The sequence below is a fragment of the Salvelinus fontinalis genome, chromosome 23 (assembly GCF_029448725.1).
Source record: "Salvelinus fontinalis isolate EN_2023a chromosome 23, ASM2944872v1, whole genome shotgun sequence".
Lineage (NCBI taxonomy): Eukaryota > Metazoa > Chordata > Actinopteri > Salmoniformes > Salmonidae > Salvelinus > Salvelinus fontinalis.
In genome coordinates, this window is record NC_074687.1 from 7,242,048 (window position 1) to 7,257,047 (window position 15,000).

General features: G+C 47.1%; 1 protein-coding gene across 1 annotated transcript in view; it reads left to right on the top strand.

Moving 5' to 3' along the window:
• LOC129820794 (collagen alpha-1(IV) chain-like) overlaps window positions 1-15,000 on the top strand; it is a gene marked incomplete in the record, with an annotated part of 100,811 nt that overhangs the window by 56,428 nt on the left and 29,383 nt on the right. The window contains 3 exon segments of the mRNA XM_055877762.1: window positions 1-36; window positions 9,067-9,156; window positions 9,355-9,399. Coding sequence (XP_055733737.1) covers window positions 1-36; window positions 9,067-9,156; window positions 9,355-9,399 — 171 coding nt within the window.

A 15,000-nucleotide genomic window follows, 5' to 3' on the forward strand; every position in this document is an offset into this window, starting at 1 on the left:
GGAAAATGTGACTGCAGTGGAGTGAAAGGAGCAAAGGTGAGCATTCTACCCATCAGTCGCTCATTGTCTACCAGTTTCATATTGGTTGTCTTCTCTCACCTACTCTCTTTAAGATCCCCACCAAGAAACTACAGATTTCAGAACTTCATAACAGTCCAGAATCCCTGATAGGCTCAAAGGGGCGTGGCAGAGCATTGTTTGTGGGTTCCGGGTTAGGGGTTAGGGGTCAGGGGTCAGCCCAGTGGGGCTTAGTAGTCCTGGCTGTAAAACAGAGGAGCAGAGGGCCAACACGGAGCAGGGATCAGGATGGAGACGGACTGGAATCAGGCGGAATTAGAGCATGTCCGGACACACAGCTGGGCTGAGAGCGGCATTCCTACCGGACCAAACAATCTCTAATCCACTCTTGAAACAGTAATACACTGTAAAAGTAAATCCAGCAATCATGCAGTGTTTCTAATTGTGGTTAAACGTTTCTAAGAAGATCTACAGACACAGCCTTTGTTATCTTCCAGTAACAAGGACACAATGACAGCAGCACCTTCTCAGGGAGCTCAGAAAACAACAATTGCGTTGCTACTCTATGTGTATTTTCTCACACACATTAGAACCTAGCAACAGTGTCTTATCTGTGTTCAAGAAACAGTAGCCAGACAGAGATTGTTCACAAAGGACTACTGTGTGCTGTGTGTTCTCTGGAGCCAGGCCTGTACTGACTGACTGACAGGCTGAGCCTGGTGAGGTCATACCTCATGTCCCAGTCTCTGTTGAAAGGTGTTGAAGACTAGCAAATCAACTGCTGTTTCAATTCTCCCTGCATATGTTCACTATGATGATGTCACTTCCTGTCACCCACGACGGGGTTCTGTTCCCTTGGCAACCAGCCAGTGTCCTGGTTGCCATGGCCCAGAACGTTATGTTTGTGAGCTTTAGGAATGGAGGGATGGAGGTAGAAGAAAGAGGCAGCAGGGCGAGAGAGTAAAGGCATCAGCTTCCCATTCAAAACAGAACAGTCCATGTATTATGATTGCATTTTGTGACGTTTTTGTTCATTTTGGTTTTCGATAAGGCTGTTCTTGCACACAACATTTTAAAAGTCTACGCCCCTTTGTCAGTGATTGGTCAACAGTGGGGATTCTTCAATTATGTGCTGTGATTCAATGAGAAACGAATCGTATTCATGCAACAACTACAAAAAAATCACTTGAGAAACACTGTACAAAACATCTTAGTTAGATGGAAGATTGAGCGACTAAGATTTCTTCTACAAAAACGTCAGAATGACAGATTTCTTAGATTTATTCTGACTATTTTGAGAAAGTGTAGATAAACTGTACTAATGACACTTTTTTCCCGTTTTTCAAGCGTAGGTCGTTTAGGGGAGCGTGGTCAGCCGACCCCAAGCATGCTGACGCCTTAAGAAAGACAGACACAAAAAGGGCTCCAAATACCACTTTTTTCCCATGCTTCCTCTCCCTTCTAGTTCCCTGTCTTTCACTCTTGGCAGCTCAGAATGTAGTTCAATGGGCAAGAGCCAATGATTTATACAGTTGAAGTCGGAAGTTTACATACTCTTAAGTTGGAGTCATTAAATCTTGTTCTTCAACCACTCCACACATTTCTTGCAAACAAACTATAGTTTTGGCAAGTCGGTTAGGACATCTACTTTGTGCATGACACAAGTAATTGTTTACAGACAGATTATTTCACTTATAATTCACTGTGTCACAATTCCAGTGGGTCAGAAGTTTACATACACTAAGTTGACTGCCTTTAAACAGCTTGGAAAATTTCCAGAAAATGGTGTCATGGCTTTAGAGGCTTCTGATAGGCTAATTGACATAATTTGAGTCAATTGGAGGTGTATCTGTGGATGTATTTCAAGGCCTACCTTCAAACTCAGTGCCTCTTTGCTTGACATCATGGGAAAATCAAAAGAAATCAGCCAAGACCTCAGAAAAAAAAGGTAGAACTCCACAAGTCTGGTTCATCCTTGGGAGCAATTTCCAAACGCCTCAAGGTACCACGTTCATCTGTACAAACAATAGTATGCAAGTATAAACACCATGGGACCACGCAGCCGTCATACCGCTCAGGAAGGAGACGCGTTCTGTCTCCTAGAGATGAACGTGGGGCGAAAAGTGCAAATCAATCCCAGAACAACAGCAAAGGACCTTGTGAAGATGCTGGAGGAAACAGGTACAAGATTATCTATATCCACAGTAAAACGAGTCCTATATCGTCATAACCTTAACCTGTCTAGGATCAGCGTGGCGCTAGCGGCACACCCCCCCCCCCCCCACTGAAAAACCAGTGCCGCGAAATTCAAAAAAAATATTTTTTTAAAATATTTAACTTTCACACATTAAAGTCCAATACAGCTAATGAAAGACACAGATCTTATGAATCCAGTCAACATTTCCGATTTTTAAAATGTTTTACAGGGAAGACACAATATGTAAAGATGTACATCTATTACCTAAAAACACATTAGCATATTCCACCATCTTTTATTTGTCCACCAACACCAGTAGCCATCACCAATTCGGCTAAACTAAGATATTTATAGCCCCTAACCAACAAAAAAACTCATTAGATGACAGTCTGATAACATATTTATGGTATGGGATAGGTTTTGTTAGAAAAAAGTGCATATTTCAGGTATATGGCATAGTTTACAATTGCACCCACCATCACAAATGGACTAGAATAATTACAATGAGCAACGTGTTTACCTAACTACTAATCATCAAACATTTCGTAAAAATACACAGCATACACGAATCGAAAGACACAGATCCTGTGAATACAGACAATATTTCAGATTTTCTAAGTGTCTTACAGCGAAAACACAATAAATCGTTATATTAGCGTAGCACATAGCACATAGCAGCCCAGCATTGATTCTAGCCAAAGTGAGCGATAAAAGTCAACATCGCCAAAAGATATTAATTTTTTCACTAACCTTCTCAGAATTCTTCCGATGACACTCCTGTAACATCACATTACAACATGCATATACAGTTTGATCGAAAATGTTTATATTTAGCCACCAAAATCATGGTTAGACAATGTGAAATGTAACTCAGCTGGTCAGAATTTGTCCTTGCGCCACTTAGACAGTGATCTACTCTTATACATAAATACTCATAAACGTGACTAAAAAATATAGGGTGGACAGGGATTGATAGACAATTTAATTCTTAATACAATTGCGTTATTACATTTTTTAATTTATCCTTACTTTTCAATACAGTTTGCGCCAAGCGAAGCTACGTCAAAAAACATGGCGTCCTAAGCCACTAAAATGTTTCGACAGAAACACGATTTATCATAATAAAAATGTCCTACCTTGAGCTGTTCTTCCATCAGTATCTTGGGCAAAGGATCCTTTCTTGGGAGAAATCGTCTTTTGGTGGAAAGCTGTCCTCTTGCCATGTGGAAATGTCAACTACGTTCGGGATGAACTGAAAAGCGTTCCCAACTTTTCACATCGTTGCAAAAATAAATGTCCCAAAATCGCACTAAACGGATATAAATTGCTATAAAACGCTTTAAATTAACTACTTTGTGATGTTTGTAACTCCTATAACGAGTGAAAAGATGACCGGAGAAATATAACAGGCTAAACTAATGCTTGGAACAGGAGAGGGTCGGTGTCTTCCACGCGCGTTACGCAGCAAGAAAAGACTTGCTAGCTAAAGGTTTTTTTCATTTGTAGTGCCTGTGAACGAGCAATCGAGCCCGTTGGAATCGTCATCACGTAAAGGCATCCAGGGGAAGACGTAAGAAGTGTCCGTATAGTCATAGCAACGACAGTGCCCGTTTAAATGACTTCAGAAAAGTGGCCAACGTTTCTCAAATCTGACTCCATGTCAGGGAAATTGCTGTAGAATGGGCTCTGTTCCACTTAGAGACAAAATTTCAACTCCTATAGAAACTATAGACTGTTTTCTATCCAATAATAATAATAATATGCATATTGTACGATCAAGGATTTTGTGGGAAGCCGTTTAAAAAATTAGCCACATTAGCATAAATAGTCTAAACAGCGCCCCCATCCCCAACAGGTTAAAGACCGCTCAGTAAGGAAGTAGCCACTGCTCCGCCATAAAAAAGCCAGACTACGGTTTGCAACTGCACATGGGGACAAAGATCGTACTTTTTGGAGAAATGTCCTCTGGTCTGATGAAACAAAAATTGGCCATAATGACCATCGTTATGTTTGGATGCAAAAGGGCGAGGCTTGCAAGCCGAAGAACACCATCCCAACCGTGAAGCACGGGGGCGGCAGCATCATGTTGTGGGGGTGCTTTGCTGAAGGAGGGACTGGTGCACGTCACAAAATAGATGGCATCATGAGGGAGGGTAAATTATGTGGAAATATCGAAGCAACATCTCAAGACATCAGTCAGGATGTTAAAGCTTGGTCACAAATGGGTCTTCCAAATGCACAATGACCTCAAGCATACTTCCAAAGTTGTGGCAAAATGGCTCAAGGACAACAAAGTCATGGTATTGGAGTGGCCATAACAATGCCCTGACCTCAATTCTATAGTGGGCAGAACTGAAAAAGCTAGGATTAAATGTCAGTGTTTAAAACTGAGTTTAAATGTATTTGGCTAAGGTGTATGTAAGGTGTATGTAAACTTCCGACTTCAACTATATATACAGTGCATTCGGAAAGTATTCAGACCCCTTGACTTTTTCCAAATTTTGTTACTTTACAGCCTTATTCGAAAATGTATTAAATAGTTTTTTCCCCTCACCAATCTACACACAATACCACATAATGACTATGCAAAAACAGGTTTCCAAAAATGTTTGCTAATGTATTAAAAATAAAAATACTATTCAGACCCTTTACTCAGTACTTTGTTGAAGCACCAGTGACAGCCATTACAGCCTCCAGTCTTATTGGGTATGACGCTACAAGCGTGGCACACCTGTATTTGTGGAGTTTCTCCCATTCTTCTCTGCAGATCATCTCAAGCTCTGTCAGGTTGGATGGATAGCGTTGCTGCACACCTATTTTCAGGTCTCTCCAGAGATGTTCGATCAGGTTCAAGTATGGTCTCTGGCTGGGCCACTCAAGGACATTCAGAGACTTGTCCCGAAGCCACTCCTGTGTTGTCTTGGCTGTGTGCATAGGGTTGTTGTTCTGTTGGAAAGTGAATCTTCGCCACAGTCTGAGGTCCTGGGCACTTTGGAGCAGGTTTTCATCAAGGATCTCTGTACTTTGATCTGTTCATCTTTCCCTCGATCTTGACTAGTCTCCCAGTGCCTGCTGCTGAAAAACATCCCCACAGCATGATGCTGCCACCACGATGCTTCACCATAGGAATGGTATTGGCCAGGTGATGAGTGGGGCCTGGTTTCCTCCAGACGTGACGCTTGGAATTCAGGCCAAAGAGTCCAATCTTGGGTTCATCAGACCAGAGAATCTTGTTTCTCATGGTCATGTCATGTGCCTTTTACTGAAGAGTGGCTTCCGTCTGGCCACTACCATAAAGGCCTGAGTGGTGGAGTGCTACAGAGATGGTTGTCCTTCTGGAAGGTTCTCCCATCTCCACAGAGGAACTCTGGAGCTCTGTCAGAGTGACCATCGGGTTCTTGGTCACATCCCTGGCCAAGGCCCTTCTCCCCATTGCTCAGTTTGACCAGGCAGCCAGCTCTAGGAAGAGTCTTGATGGTTCCAAACTTCTTCCATTTAAGAATGATGGAGGCCACTGTGTTCTTGGGGACCTTAAATGCTGCAGATATTTTTTGGTACCCTTCCCCAGATCTGTGCCTCGACACAATCTTGTCTCGGAGCTCTACGTACAATTCCTTCGACCTCATGGCTTGGTTTTTTCTCTGACATCACTGTCAATTGTGGGACCTTATATAGGCAGGTGTGTGCCTATCCAAATCATGTCCAATCAATTGAATTTACCACAGGTAGACTCCAATCAAGAATTAGAAACATCTCAAGGATGATCAATGGAAACAGGATTCACCTGAGCTCAATTTCGAGTCTCATAGCGAAGTGTCTGAATACTTATGTAAATAAGGTATTTAAAAAATAAATAAATACCAACCTGTTTTCGCTTTGTCATTATGGGGTATTGTGTGTAGATTGATGAGGATTTTTTTATCTAATCTATTTTAGAATACGGCTTTAACGTAACAAATGTGGAAAAAGTGAAGGGGTTTGAATACTTTCAGAATGCACTGTACACCAAATGATCTATAGGGGGCGCTGTGTTGAATCCACATTGCCTTTATCTTGGCACTCCGCCACCGTTGTAAAAAAATACATGTTTAAGCTATAGACATGCATTTGTTAATATGTACATTATTTTTTGACACATTTATTATATTACAGACACCTTAATGCACACTTATACATTATATTATGTCAGCTAAACATACAAACAAAACATTTCAAAATATTGAAAACATTTTCCTTAAGGTATAAACAAAGAAATACTTAAATACATGTCATTTTGTCCATGAAACATTTAATAGAACAGCTGTAGAATTTCATTTGGAGGACCTCTCCTACTGAGGAGTGCCAATATGGCTGACTTGTGGCTTCAAAATCTCTCAGCGGCCAATACGTAGAATTAGCTATCGAGGGTAAATATACATTGTTGATCAGAGAAGACTACCCTGGCCTGAGAAAGGACTGTGGTTCCATCTGGTGGCAGATAGATGGAACACATGAAGCAATCAGCTATTACTGTCTCATTAAAACTCAGCAAAAAAATAAACGTCTTCTCACTGTCAACTGTGTTTATTTTCAGCAAACTTAACATGTGTAAATATTTGTATGAACATAAGATAAAACAACTGAGACATAAACTGAACAAGTTCTGCAGATATGTGACTAACAGAAATGGAATAATGTGTCCCTGAACAAAAGGGGGGGGGGGGGGGGTCAAAATCAAAAGTAACAGTCAGTATCTGGTGTAGCCACCAGCTGCATTAAGTACTGCAGTGAATCTCCTCCTCATGGACTGCACCAGATTTGCCAGTTCTTGCTTTGAGATGTTACCCCACTCTTCCACCAAGGCACCTGCAAGTTCCCAGACATTTCTGGGGGGAATGGCCCTAGCCCTCACCCTCTGATCCAACAGGTCCCAGACATGCTCAATGGGATTGAGATCCGGGCTCTTCGATGGCCATGGCAGAACACAGACATTCCTGTCTTCCAGGAAATCACGCACATAACGAGCAGTATTGCTGGTGACATTGTCATGCTGGAGGGTCATGTCAGGATGAGCCTGCAGGAAGGGTACCACATGAGGGAGGAGGATGTCTTCCCTGTAACGCACAGCGTTGAGATTGCCTGCATTGACAACAAGCTCAGTCTGATGATGCTGTGACACACCGCCCCAGACCATGACGGACCCTCCACCTCCAAATCGATCCCGCTCCATAGTACAGGCCTCGGTGTAAAGCTTATTCCTCCAACGATAAATGCGAATCCGACTATCACCCCTGGTGAGAAAAAAACGCGACTCGTCAGTGAAGAGCACTTTTTGCCAGTCCTGTCTGGTCCGGCGACGGTGGGTTTGTGCTCATAGGCGACGTTGTTGCCGGTGATGTCTGGTGAGGACGTGCCTTACAACAGGCCTACAAGCCCTCAGTCCAGCCTCTCTCAGCCTATTGCGGACAGTCTGAGCACTGATGGAGGGATTGTGGGTTCCTGGTGTAACTCGTGCAGTTGTTGTTGCCATCCTTTGAATTATCTTTGAAAGACAGGGCCCTGAAACAGGGACGTTTCTTTTTTTGCTGAGATTATATACAGTACCAGTCAAAAGTTTGGACACACCTACTCATTCAAGGGTTTCTCTTTATTTTTACTATGTTCTACATTGTAGGATAATAGTGAAGACATCAAAACTATGAAATAACACATATGGAATCATGTAGTAACCAAGAAAGTGTCAAAGTAGCCACCCTTTGCCTTGATGACAGCTTTGCACACTCATCCCAAACCATCTCAATTGGGTTGAGGTCAGGTGATTGTGGAGGCCAGGTCATCTGATGCAGCACTCCATCACTCTCCTTCTTGGTCAAATAGCCCTTACACAGCCTGGAGGTGTGTTGGGTCATTGTCCTGTTGAAAAACAAATGATAGTCCCACTAAGTGCAAACCAGATGGGATGGCGTATCCCTACAGAATGCTGTGGTAGCCATGCTGGTTAAGTGTGCCTTGAATTCTAAATAAATCACAGATAATCAGCAATTCAACCATGAAGGCCTGAGTCACACAGTCTCCTCTGAACAGTTGATGTTGAGATGTGTCTGTTACTTGAACTCTGTGAAACATTTATTTGGGCTGCAATTTCTGAGGCCGGTAACTCTAATGAACTTATCCTCTGCAGCAGAGGTAACTCTGGGTCTTCCTTTCCTGTGGTGGTCCTCATGAGAGCCAGTTTCATCATAGCGCTTGATGGTTTTTGCGACTGCACTTGAAGAAACTTTCAAAGTTCTTGAAATGTTCCGAGTTGACTGACCTTCATGTCTTAAAGTAATGATGGACTGTCGTTTCTCTTAGCTTATTTGAGCTGTTCTTGCCATAATATGGACTTGGTCTTTTACCAAATAGGGCTATCTTCTATATACCACCTCTTCCTTGTCACAACACAACTGATTGGATCAAACACATTAAGAAAGAAAGAAGTTCCACAAACTAACTTTTAACAAGGCACACCTGTTAATTAATATGCATTCCAGTTGACTACCTCATGAAGCTGGTTGAGAGTGTGTGCAAATCTGTCGTCAAGGCAATGGGTGGCTACTTTGAGAATCTCAAATGTAAAATATATTTTGATTTGTTTAACACTTTTTTTTGGTCACTACATGATTCCATATATGCTATTTCATGGTTTTGATGTCTTCACTATTATTCTACAATGTAGAAAATAGAAAAATAAGAAACTTTTGACTGGTACTGTATATATATATATATATATTAGGATGCTAAACCTAACCATAATGTTGAAAAGCACGAACCTGACCAGCCTCTGTTTTAACTTCACCAACTCTGCTTAACTATTGTTGTGTCTCCTGTAGGGTGAGCGTGGGTTTCCTGGTCTCCAAGGCAACATGGGGTTCCCGGGCATGCAGGGCCACGAGGGACCCGCTGGGCCGCTGGGCCCTAAGGTGAGTGACAGCTCCAGACCACACCCCCTTTAGAGTATCACCCACCCACTAAGATACCCTACTTGGGAGAGCACAATAATGACAATTGCCATGATTATAATAGTTTTTTTTTTTAATTCACAAAAAATAAGTAATGTCATGACTATATCTTCTCTATATCACCTTAATATCACATCAATGTCCCTTGTCTCTTCCCAGGGAGAGTATGGTGAGTCTGGAACTCCCGGGATGAAAGGAACACGTGTGAGTATAATAGTGTTATCAGAGAAGACCCCAGCTGGTTTGGAAACCAGTGTCTATCTTTCTTGAAGCATTTTACCTTTTGTTTGGACCACTTTTTCCAACAGAGTTAAAGATTAAGTATGAAAAACAAAGTGGAATAAATACACAGTGAATAACGAATAACAATATCGAGTAAAAATAACATGGCTATATACAGGGAGTACCAGTACTGAGTCGATGTGCAGGGGTACTGTAAAGGTTGTCGTAGTCGTTCTCCTCCTCAGACGAGGAGGAGCATGGATCGGGCCAAGATGCGGAGTAGGAGGTATTCATGATTTTAATGGCAAACCAACAAACACTACAAATTAACAAAACAACAAACGTGACTAACCTGCAACAGTCCTGTGTGGCCCAAACGCTAACACAGGAAACAAACACCCACAAAACACCAGTGAAACCCTGGCTGCCTTAGTATGACTCTCAATCAGAGACAAACGATACACACCTGTCTCTAATTGAGAATCATACCAGGCCGAACACAAAACCCCACATAGAAATAGAAAACATAGACTGCCCACCCAACACTCACGCCCTAACCAATAAAGACATAAAACAAGAGAAAACAGGTCAGGAACGTGACATAACCCCCCCCGTAAGGTGCGAACTCCGGGCGCACCAGCACAAAGTCTAGGGGAGGGTCTGGGTGGGCATCTGACCACGGTGGTGGCTCAGGCTCTGGGCGAAGTCCCCACCCCACCATAGTCACTCCCCGCTTCCGTATCCCCCTCCCAATGACCACCCTCCAACTCAACCCACCTAAATGAAGTGGCAGCATCGGGATAAGGGCCAGCACCGGGATAAGGGGCAGCAGCTCCGGGATAAGGGGCAGCAGCTCCGGGATAAGGGGCAGCAGCTCCGGGATAAGGGGCAGCAGCTCCGGGATAAGGGGCAGCAGCTCCGGGATAAGGGGCAGCAGCTCCGGGATAAGGGGCGGCAGCTCCGGACTGAGTGGCAGCTCCGGACTGAGTGGCCGCTCATGACTGGAGGGCAGCTCATGACTGGAGGGCAGCTCATGACTGGAGGGCAGCTCATGACTGGAGGGCAGCTCATGACTGGAGAGCAGCTCCTGACTGGCGAGCGTCTCTGGCAGCTCCTGACTGGCGGGCGTCTCTGGCAGCTCCTGACTGGCTGGCGTCTCTGGCGGCTCCTGACTGGCGGGCGTCTCTGGCAGCTCCTGACTGGCGGGCGTCTCTGGCTGCTCCTGACTGACGGACGGCTCTAGCGGCTCCTGACTGACGGACGGCTCTACTGGCTCGGGACAGACGGGCGGCTCTAATGGCTCGTGGCAGACGGATGACTCAGATGGCGCTGGGCAGACGGATGGCTCAGACGGCGCTGGGCAGACGGATGGCTCAGACGGCGCTGGGCAGACGGATGGCTCAGACGGCGCTGGGCAGACGGATGGCTCAGACGGCGCTGGGCAGACGGATGGCTCAGGCGCCGCTGGGCAGACGGGCGGCTCAGGCGCCGCTGGGCAGACGGGCGGCTCAGGCGCCGCTGGGCAGACGGGCAGTTCAGGCTCCGCTGGGCAGACGGGCAGTTCAGGCACCGCTGGGCAGACGGGCAGTTCAGGCACCGCTGGGCAGACGGCAGACTCTGGCCGGCTGAGACGCACTATAGGCCTGATGCGTGGTGCCGGAACTGGAGGTACCGGGCTGAGGGCACGCACCTCAGGGCGAGTGCGGGGAGGAGGAACAGGGCTCTGGTGATGCACTGGAAGCCTGGTGCGTGGTGTAGGCACTGGTGGTACTGGGCTGGGGCGGGAAGGTGGCGCCGGATATACCGGACCGTGAAGGAGGACACGCGCTCTTGAGCACCGAGCCTCTCCAACCTTACCAGGTTGAAGGGTCCCCGTAGCCCTGCCAGTGCGGCGAGGTGGAATAGCCCGCACTGGGCTATGCAGGCGAACCGGGGACACCACCTGTAAGGCTGGTGCCATGTACGCCGGCCCGAGGAGACGTACTGGAGGCCAGATACGTTGGGCCGGCTTCATGACATCCGGCTCGATGCCCAACCTAGCCCTCCCAGTGCGGCAAGGTGGAATAGCCCGCACTGGGCTAAGCACGCGTACTGGGGACACCGTGCGCTTTACCGCATAACCCGGTGTCTGACCAGTACGACGCCCTCTCACTCCACGGTAAGCCCGGGGAGTTGGCTCAAGTAACCAACCCGGCTTCGCCACACTCCCCTTTAGCCCCCCCCCCAAGAAATTTTTGGGTGAGCCTCTCGGGCTTCCAGCCTCTCTTACGTGCTGCCTCCTCATACCAGCGCTCCTGGGCTGTGGCTGCCTCCTTCTCCTCCCGAGAGCGGCGATTCTCTCCCACCTTAGCCCAGGGTCCTTCTCCGTTGAATATTTGCTCCCATGTCCATTCCTCTTCTCTCCATTGCTTTTGTTCTTGCCGTCCTTCTCCAATCCGCTTGGTCCTGGTTTGGTGGGTGTTTCTGTAAAGGTTGTCGTAGTCGTTCTCCTCCTCAGACGAGGAGGAGCATGGATCGGGCCAAGATGCGGAGTAGGAGGTATTCATGATTTTAATGGCAAACCAACAAACACTACAAATTAACAAAACAACAAACGTGACTAACCTGCAACAGTCCTGTGTGGCCCAAACGCTAACACAGGAAACAAACACCCACAAAACACCAGTGAAACCCTGGCTGCCTTAGTATGACTCTCAATCAGAGACAAACGATACACACCTGTCTCTAATTGAGAATCATACCAGGCCGAACACAAAACCCCACATAGAAATAGAAAACATAGACTGCCCACCCAACACTCACGCCCTGACCAATAAAGACATATAAAACAAGAGAAAACAGGTCAGGAACGTGACAGGTACGATGTAATTGAGGTAGCTACAGTATGTACATATAGGTAGGGTTAAAGTGACTAGGTAACAGGAAATATAATAGACAGTAGCAGCAGGGTATGTGGTGAGTGAAAATGTGTGTGTGAGTGTGTGTGTGTGTGGCGTCAGTATCTATGTGTGTACATGTTATGTGTGTATGTTTGTGTTGAGGTATTAGTGTAAGAATCCGTGAGTGTGTGGGTAGAATCCAGTGTGAGTGCATAGAGTTAGTGCAAGACAGTTAGTGCAGGAGGGTCAGTGCAGGAGAGTCAGTGCAGGAGAGTCTGTGCAGGAGAGTCGGTGCAGGAGAGTCTGTGCAGGAGAGTATGTGCAGGAGAGTCTGTGCAGGAGAGTCGGTGCAGGAGAGTCGGTGCAGGAGAGTCTGTGCAGGAGAGTCTGTGCAGGAGAGTCGGTGCAGGAGAGGCTGTGCAGGAGAGTCTGTGCAAGACAGTCAGTGCAAGACAGTCAGTGCAGGAGAGTCAGTGTAGGAGAGTCAGTGCAGGAGGGTCAGTGCAGGAGGGTCAGTGCAGGAGGGTCAGTGCAGGAGGGTCAGTGCAGGAGAGTCAGTGCAGGAGAGTCAGTGCAAGACAGTCAGTGCAGGAGAGTATTTGCAGGAGAGTATTTGCAGGAGAGTTGGTGCAGGAGAGTCTGTGCAGGAGAGTCAGTGCAAGACAGTCAGTGCAGGAGAGTCAGTGCAGGAGAGTCAGTGCAGGAGAGTCGGTGCAGGAGAGTATTTGCAGGAGAGTCGGTGCAGGAGAGTCTGTGCAAGACAGTCAGTGCAGGAGAGTCAGTGCAGGAGAGTCAGTGCAGGAGATTCGGTGCAGGAGAGTCTGTGCAGGAGAGTCGGTGCAGGAGAGTCGGTGCAGGAAAGTCTGTGCAAGACAGTCAGTGCAGGAGAGTGTTTGCAGGAGAGTCTGTGCAGGAGAGTATTTGCAGGAGAGTCTGTGCAGGAGAGTATTTGCAGGAGAGTCTGTGCAGGAGAGTATTTGCAGGAGAGTATGTGCAGGAGAGTATTTGCAGGAGAGTCTGTGCAGGAGAGTATTTGCAGGAGAGTCTGTGCAGGAGAGTATTTGCAGGAGAGTCTGTGCAGGAGAGTATTTGCAGGAGAGTATGTGCAGGAGAGTATGTGCAGGAGAGTCGGTGCAGGAGAGTCTGTGCAGGAGAGTCGGTGCAGGAGAGTCGGTGCAGGAGAGTCTGTGCAGGAGAGTCTGTGCAGGAGAGTCAGTGCAGGAGAGTCAGAGCAGGAGAGGCTGTGCAGGAGAGTATGTGCAGGAGAGTATGTGCAGGAGAGTCGGTGCAGGAGAGGCTGTGCAGGAGAGTCTGTGCAAGACAGTCAGTGCAGGAGAGTCAGTGTAGGAGAGTCAGTGCAGGAGGGTCAGTGCAGGAGGGTCAGTGCAGGAGGGTCAGTGCAGGAGGGTCAGTGCAGGAGAGTCAGTGCAGGAGAGTCAGTGCAAGACAGTCAGTGCAGGAGAGTATTTGCAGGAGAGTATTTGCAGGAGAGTCGGTGCAGGAGAGTCTGTGCAGGAGAGTCAGTGCAAGACAGTCAGTGCAGGAGAGTCAGTGCAGGAGAGTCAGTGCAGGAGAGTCGGTGCAGGAGAGTATTTGCAGGAGAGTATTTGCAGGAGAGTCGGTGCAGGAGAGTCTGTGCAAGACAGTCAGTGCAGGAGAGTCAGTGCAGGAGAGTCAGTGCAGGAGATTCGGTGCAGGAGAGTCTGTGCAGGAGAGTCGGTGCAGGAGAGTCGGTGCAGGAAAGTCTGTGCAAGACAGTCAGTGCAGGAGAGTATTTGCAGGAGAGTCTGTGCAGGAGAGTATTTGCAGGAGAGTCTGTGCAGGAGAGTATTTGCAGGAGAGTCTGTGCAGGAGAGTATTTGCAGGAGAGTCTGTGCAGGAGAGTATGTGCAGGAGAGTCAGTGCAGGAGAGTATGTGCAGGAGAGTCTGTGCAGGAGAGTATTTGCAGGAGAGTCTGTGCAGGAGAGTATTTGCAGGAGAGTCTGTGCAGGAGAGTATGTGCAGGAGAGTCAGTGCAGGAGAGTATGTGCAGGAGAGTCTGTGCAGGAGAGTCTGTGCAGGAGAGTATTTGCAGGAGAGTCTGTGCAGGAGAGTCTGTGCAGGAGAGTATGTGCAGGAGAGTCAGTGCAGGAGAGTATGTGCAGGAGAGTCTGTGCAGGAGAGTCTGTGCAGGAGAGTATTTGCAGGAGAGTCTGTGCAGGAGAGTCTGTGCAGGAGAGTCTGTGCAGGAGAGTATGTGCAGGAGAGTCAGTGCAGGAGAGTATTTGCAGGAGAGTCTGTGCAGGAGAGTCTGTGCAGGAGAGTCTGTGCAGGAGAGTATGTGCAGGAGAGTATTTGCAGGAGAGTATTTGCAGGAGAGTCTGTGCAGGAGAGTATGTGCAGGAGAGTCAGTGCAGGAGAGTATGTGCAGGAGAGTCTGTGCAGGAGAGTCTGTGCAGGAGAGTATTTGCAGGAGAGTCTGTGCAGGAGAGTCTGTGCAGGAGAGTCTGTGCAGGAGAGTATGTGCAGGAGAGTCTGTGCAGGAGAGTCAGTGCAGGAGAGTCAGTGCAGGAGAGTCAGTGCAGGAGAGGCTGTGCAGGAGAGTATGTGCAGGAGAGTATGTGCAGGAGAGTATGTGCAGGAGAGTCGGTGCAGGAGAGTATGTGCAGGAGAGTATGTGCAGGAGAGTCGGTGCAGGAGAGGCTGTGCAGGAGAGTCTGTGCA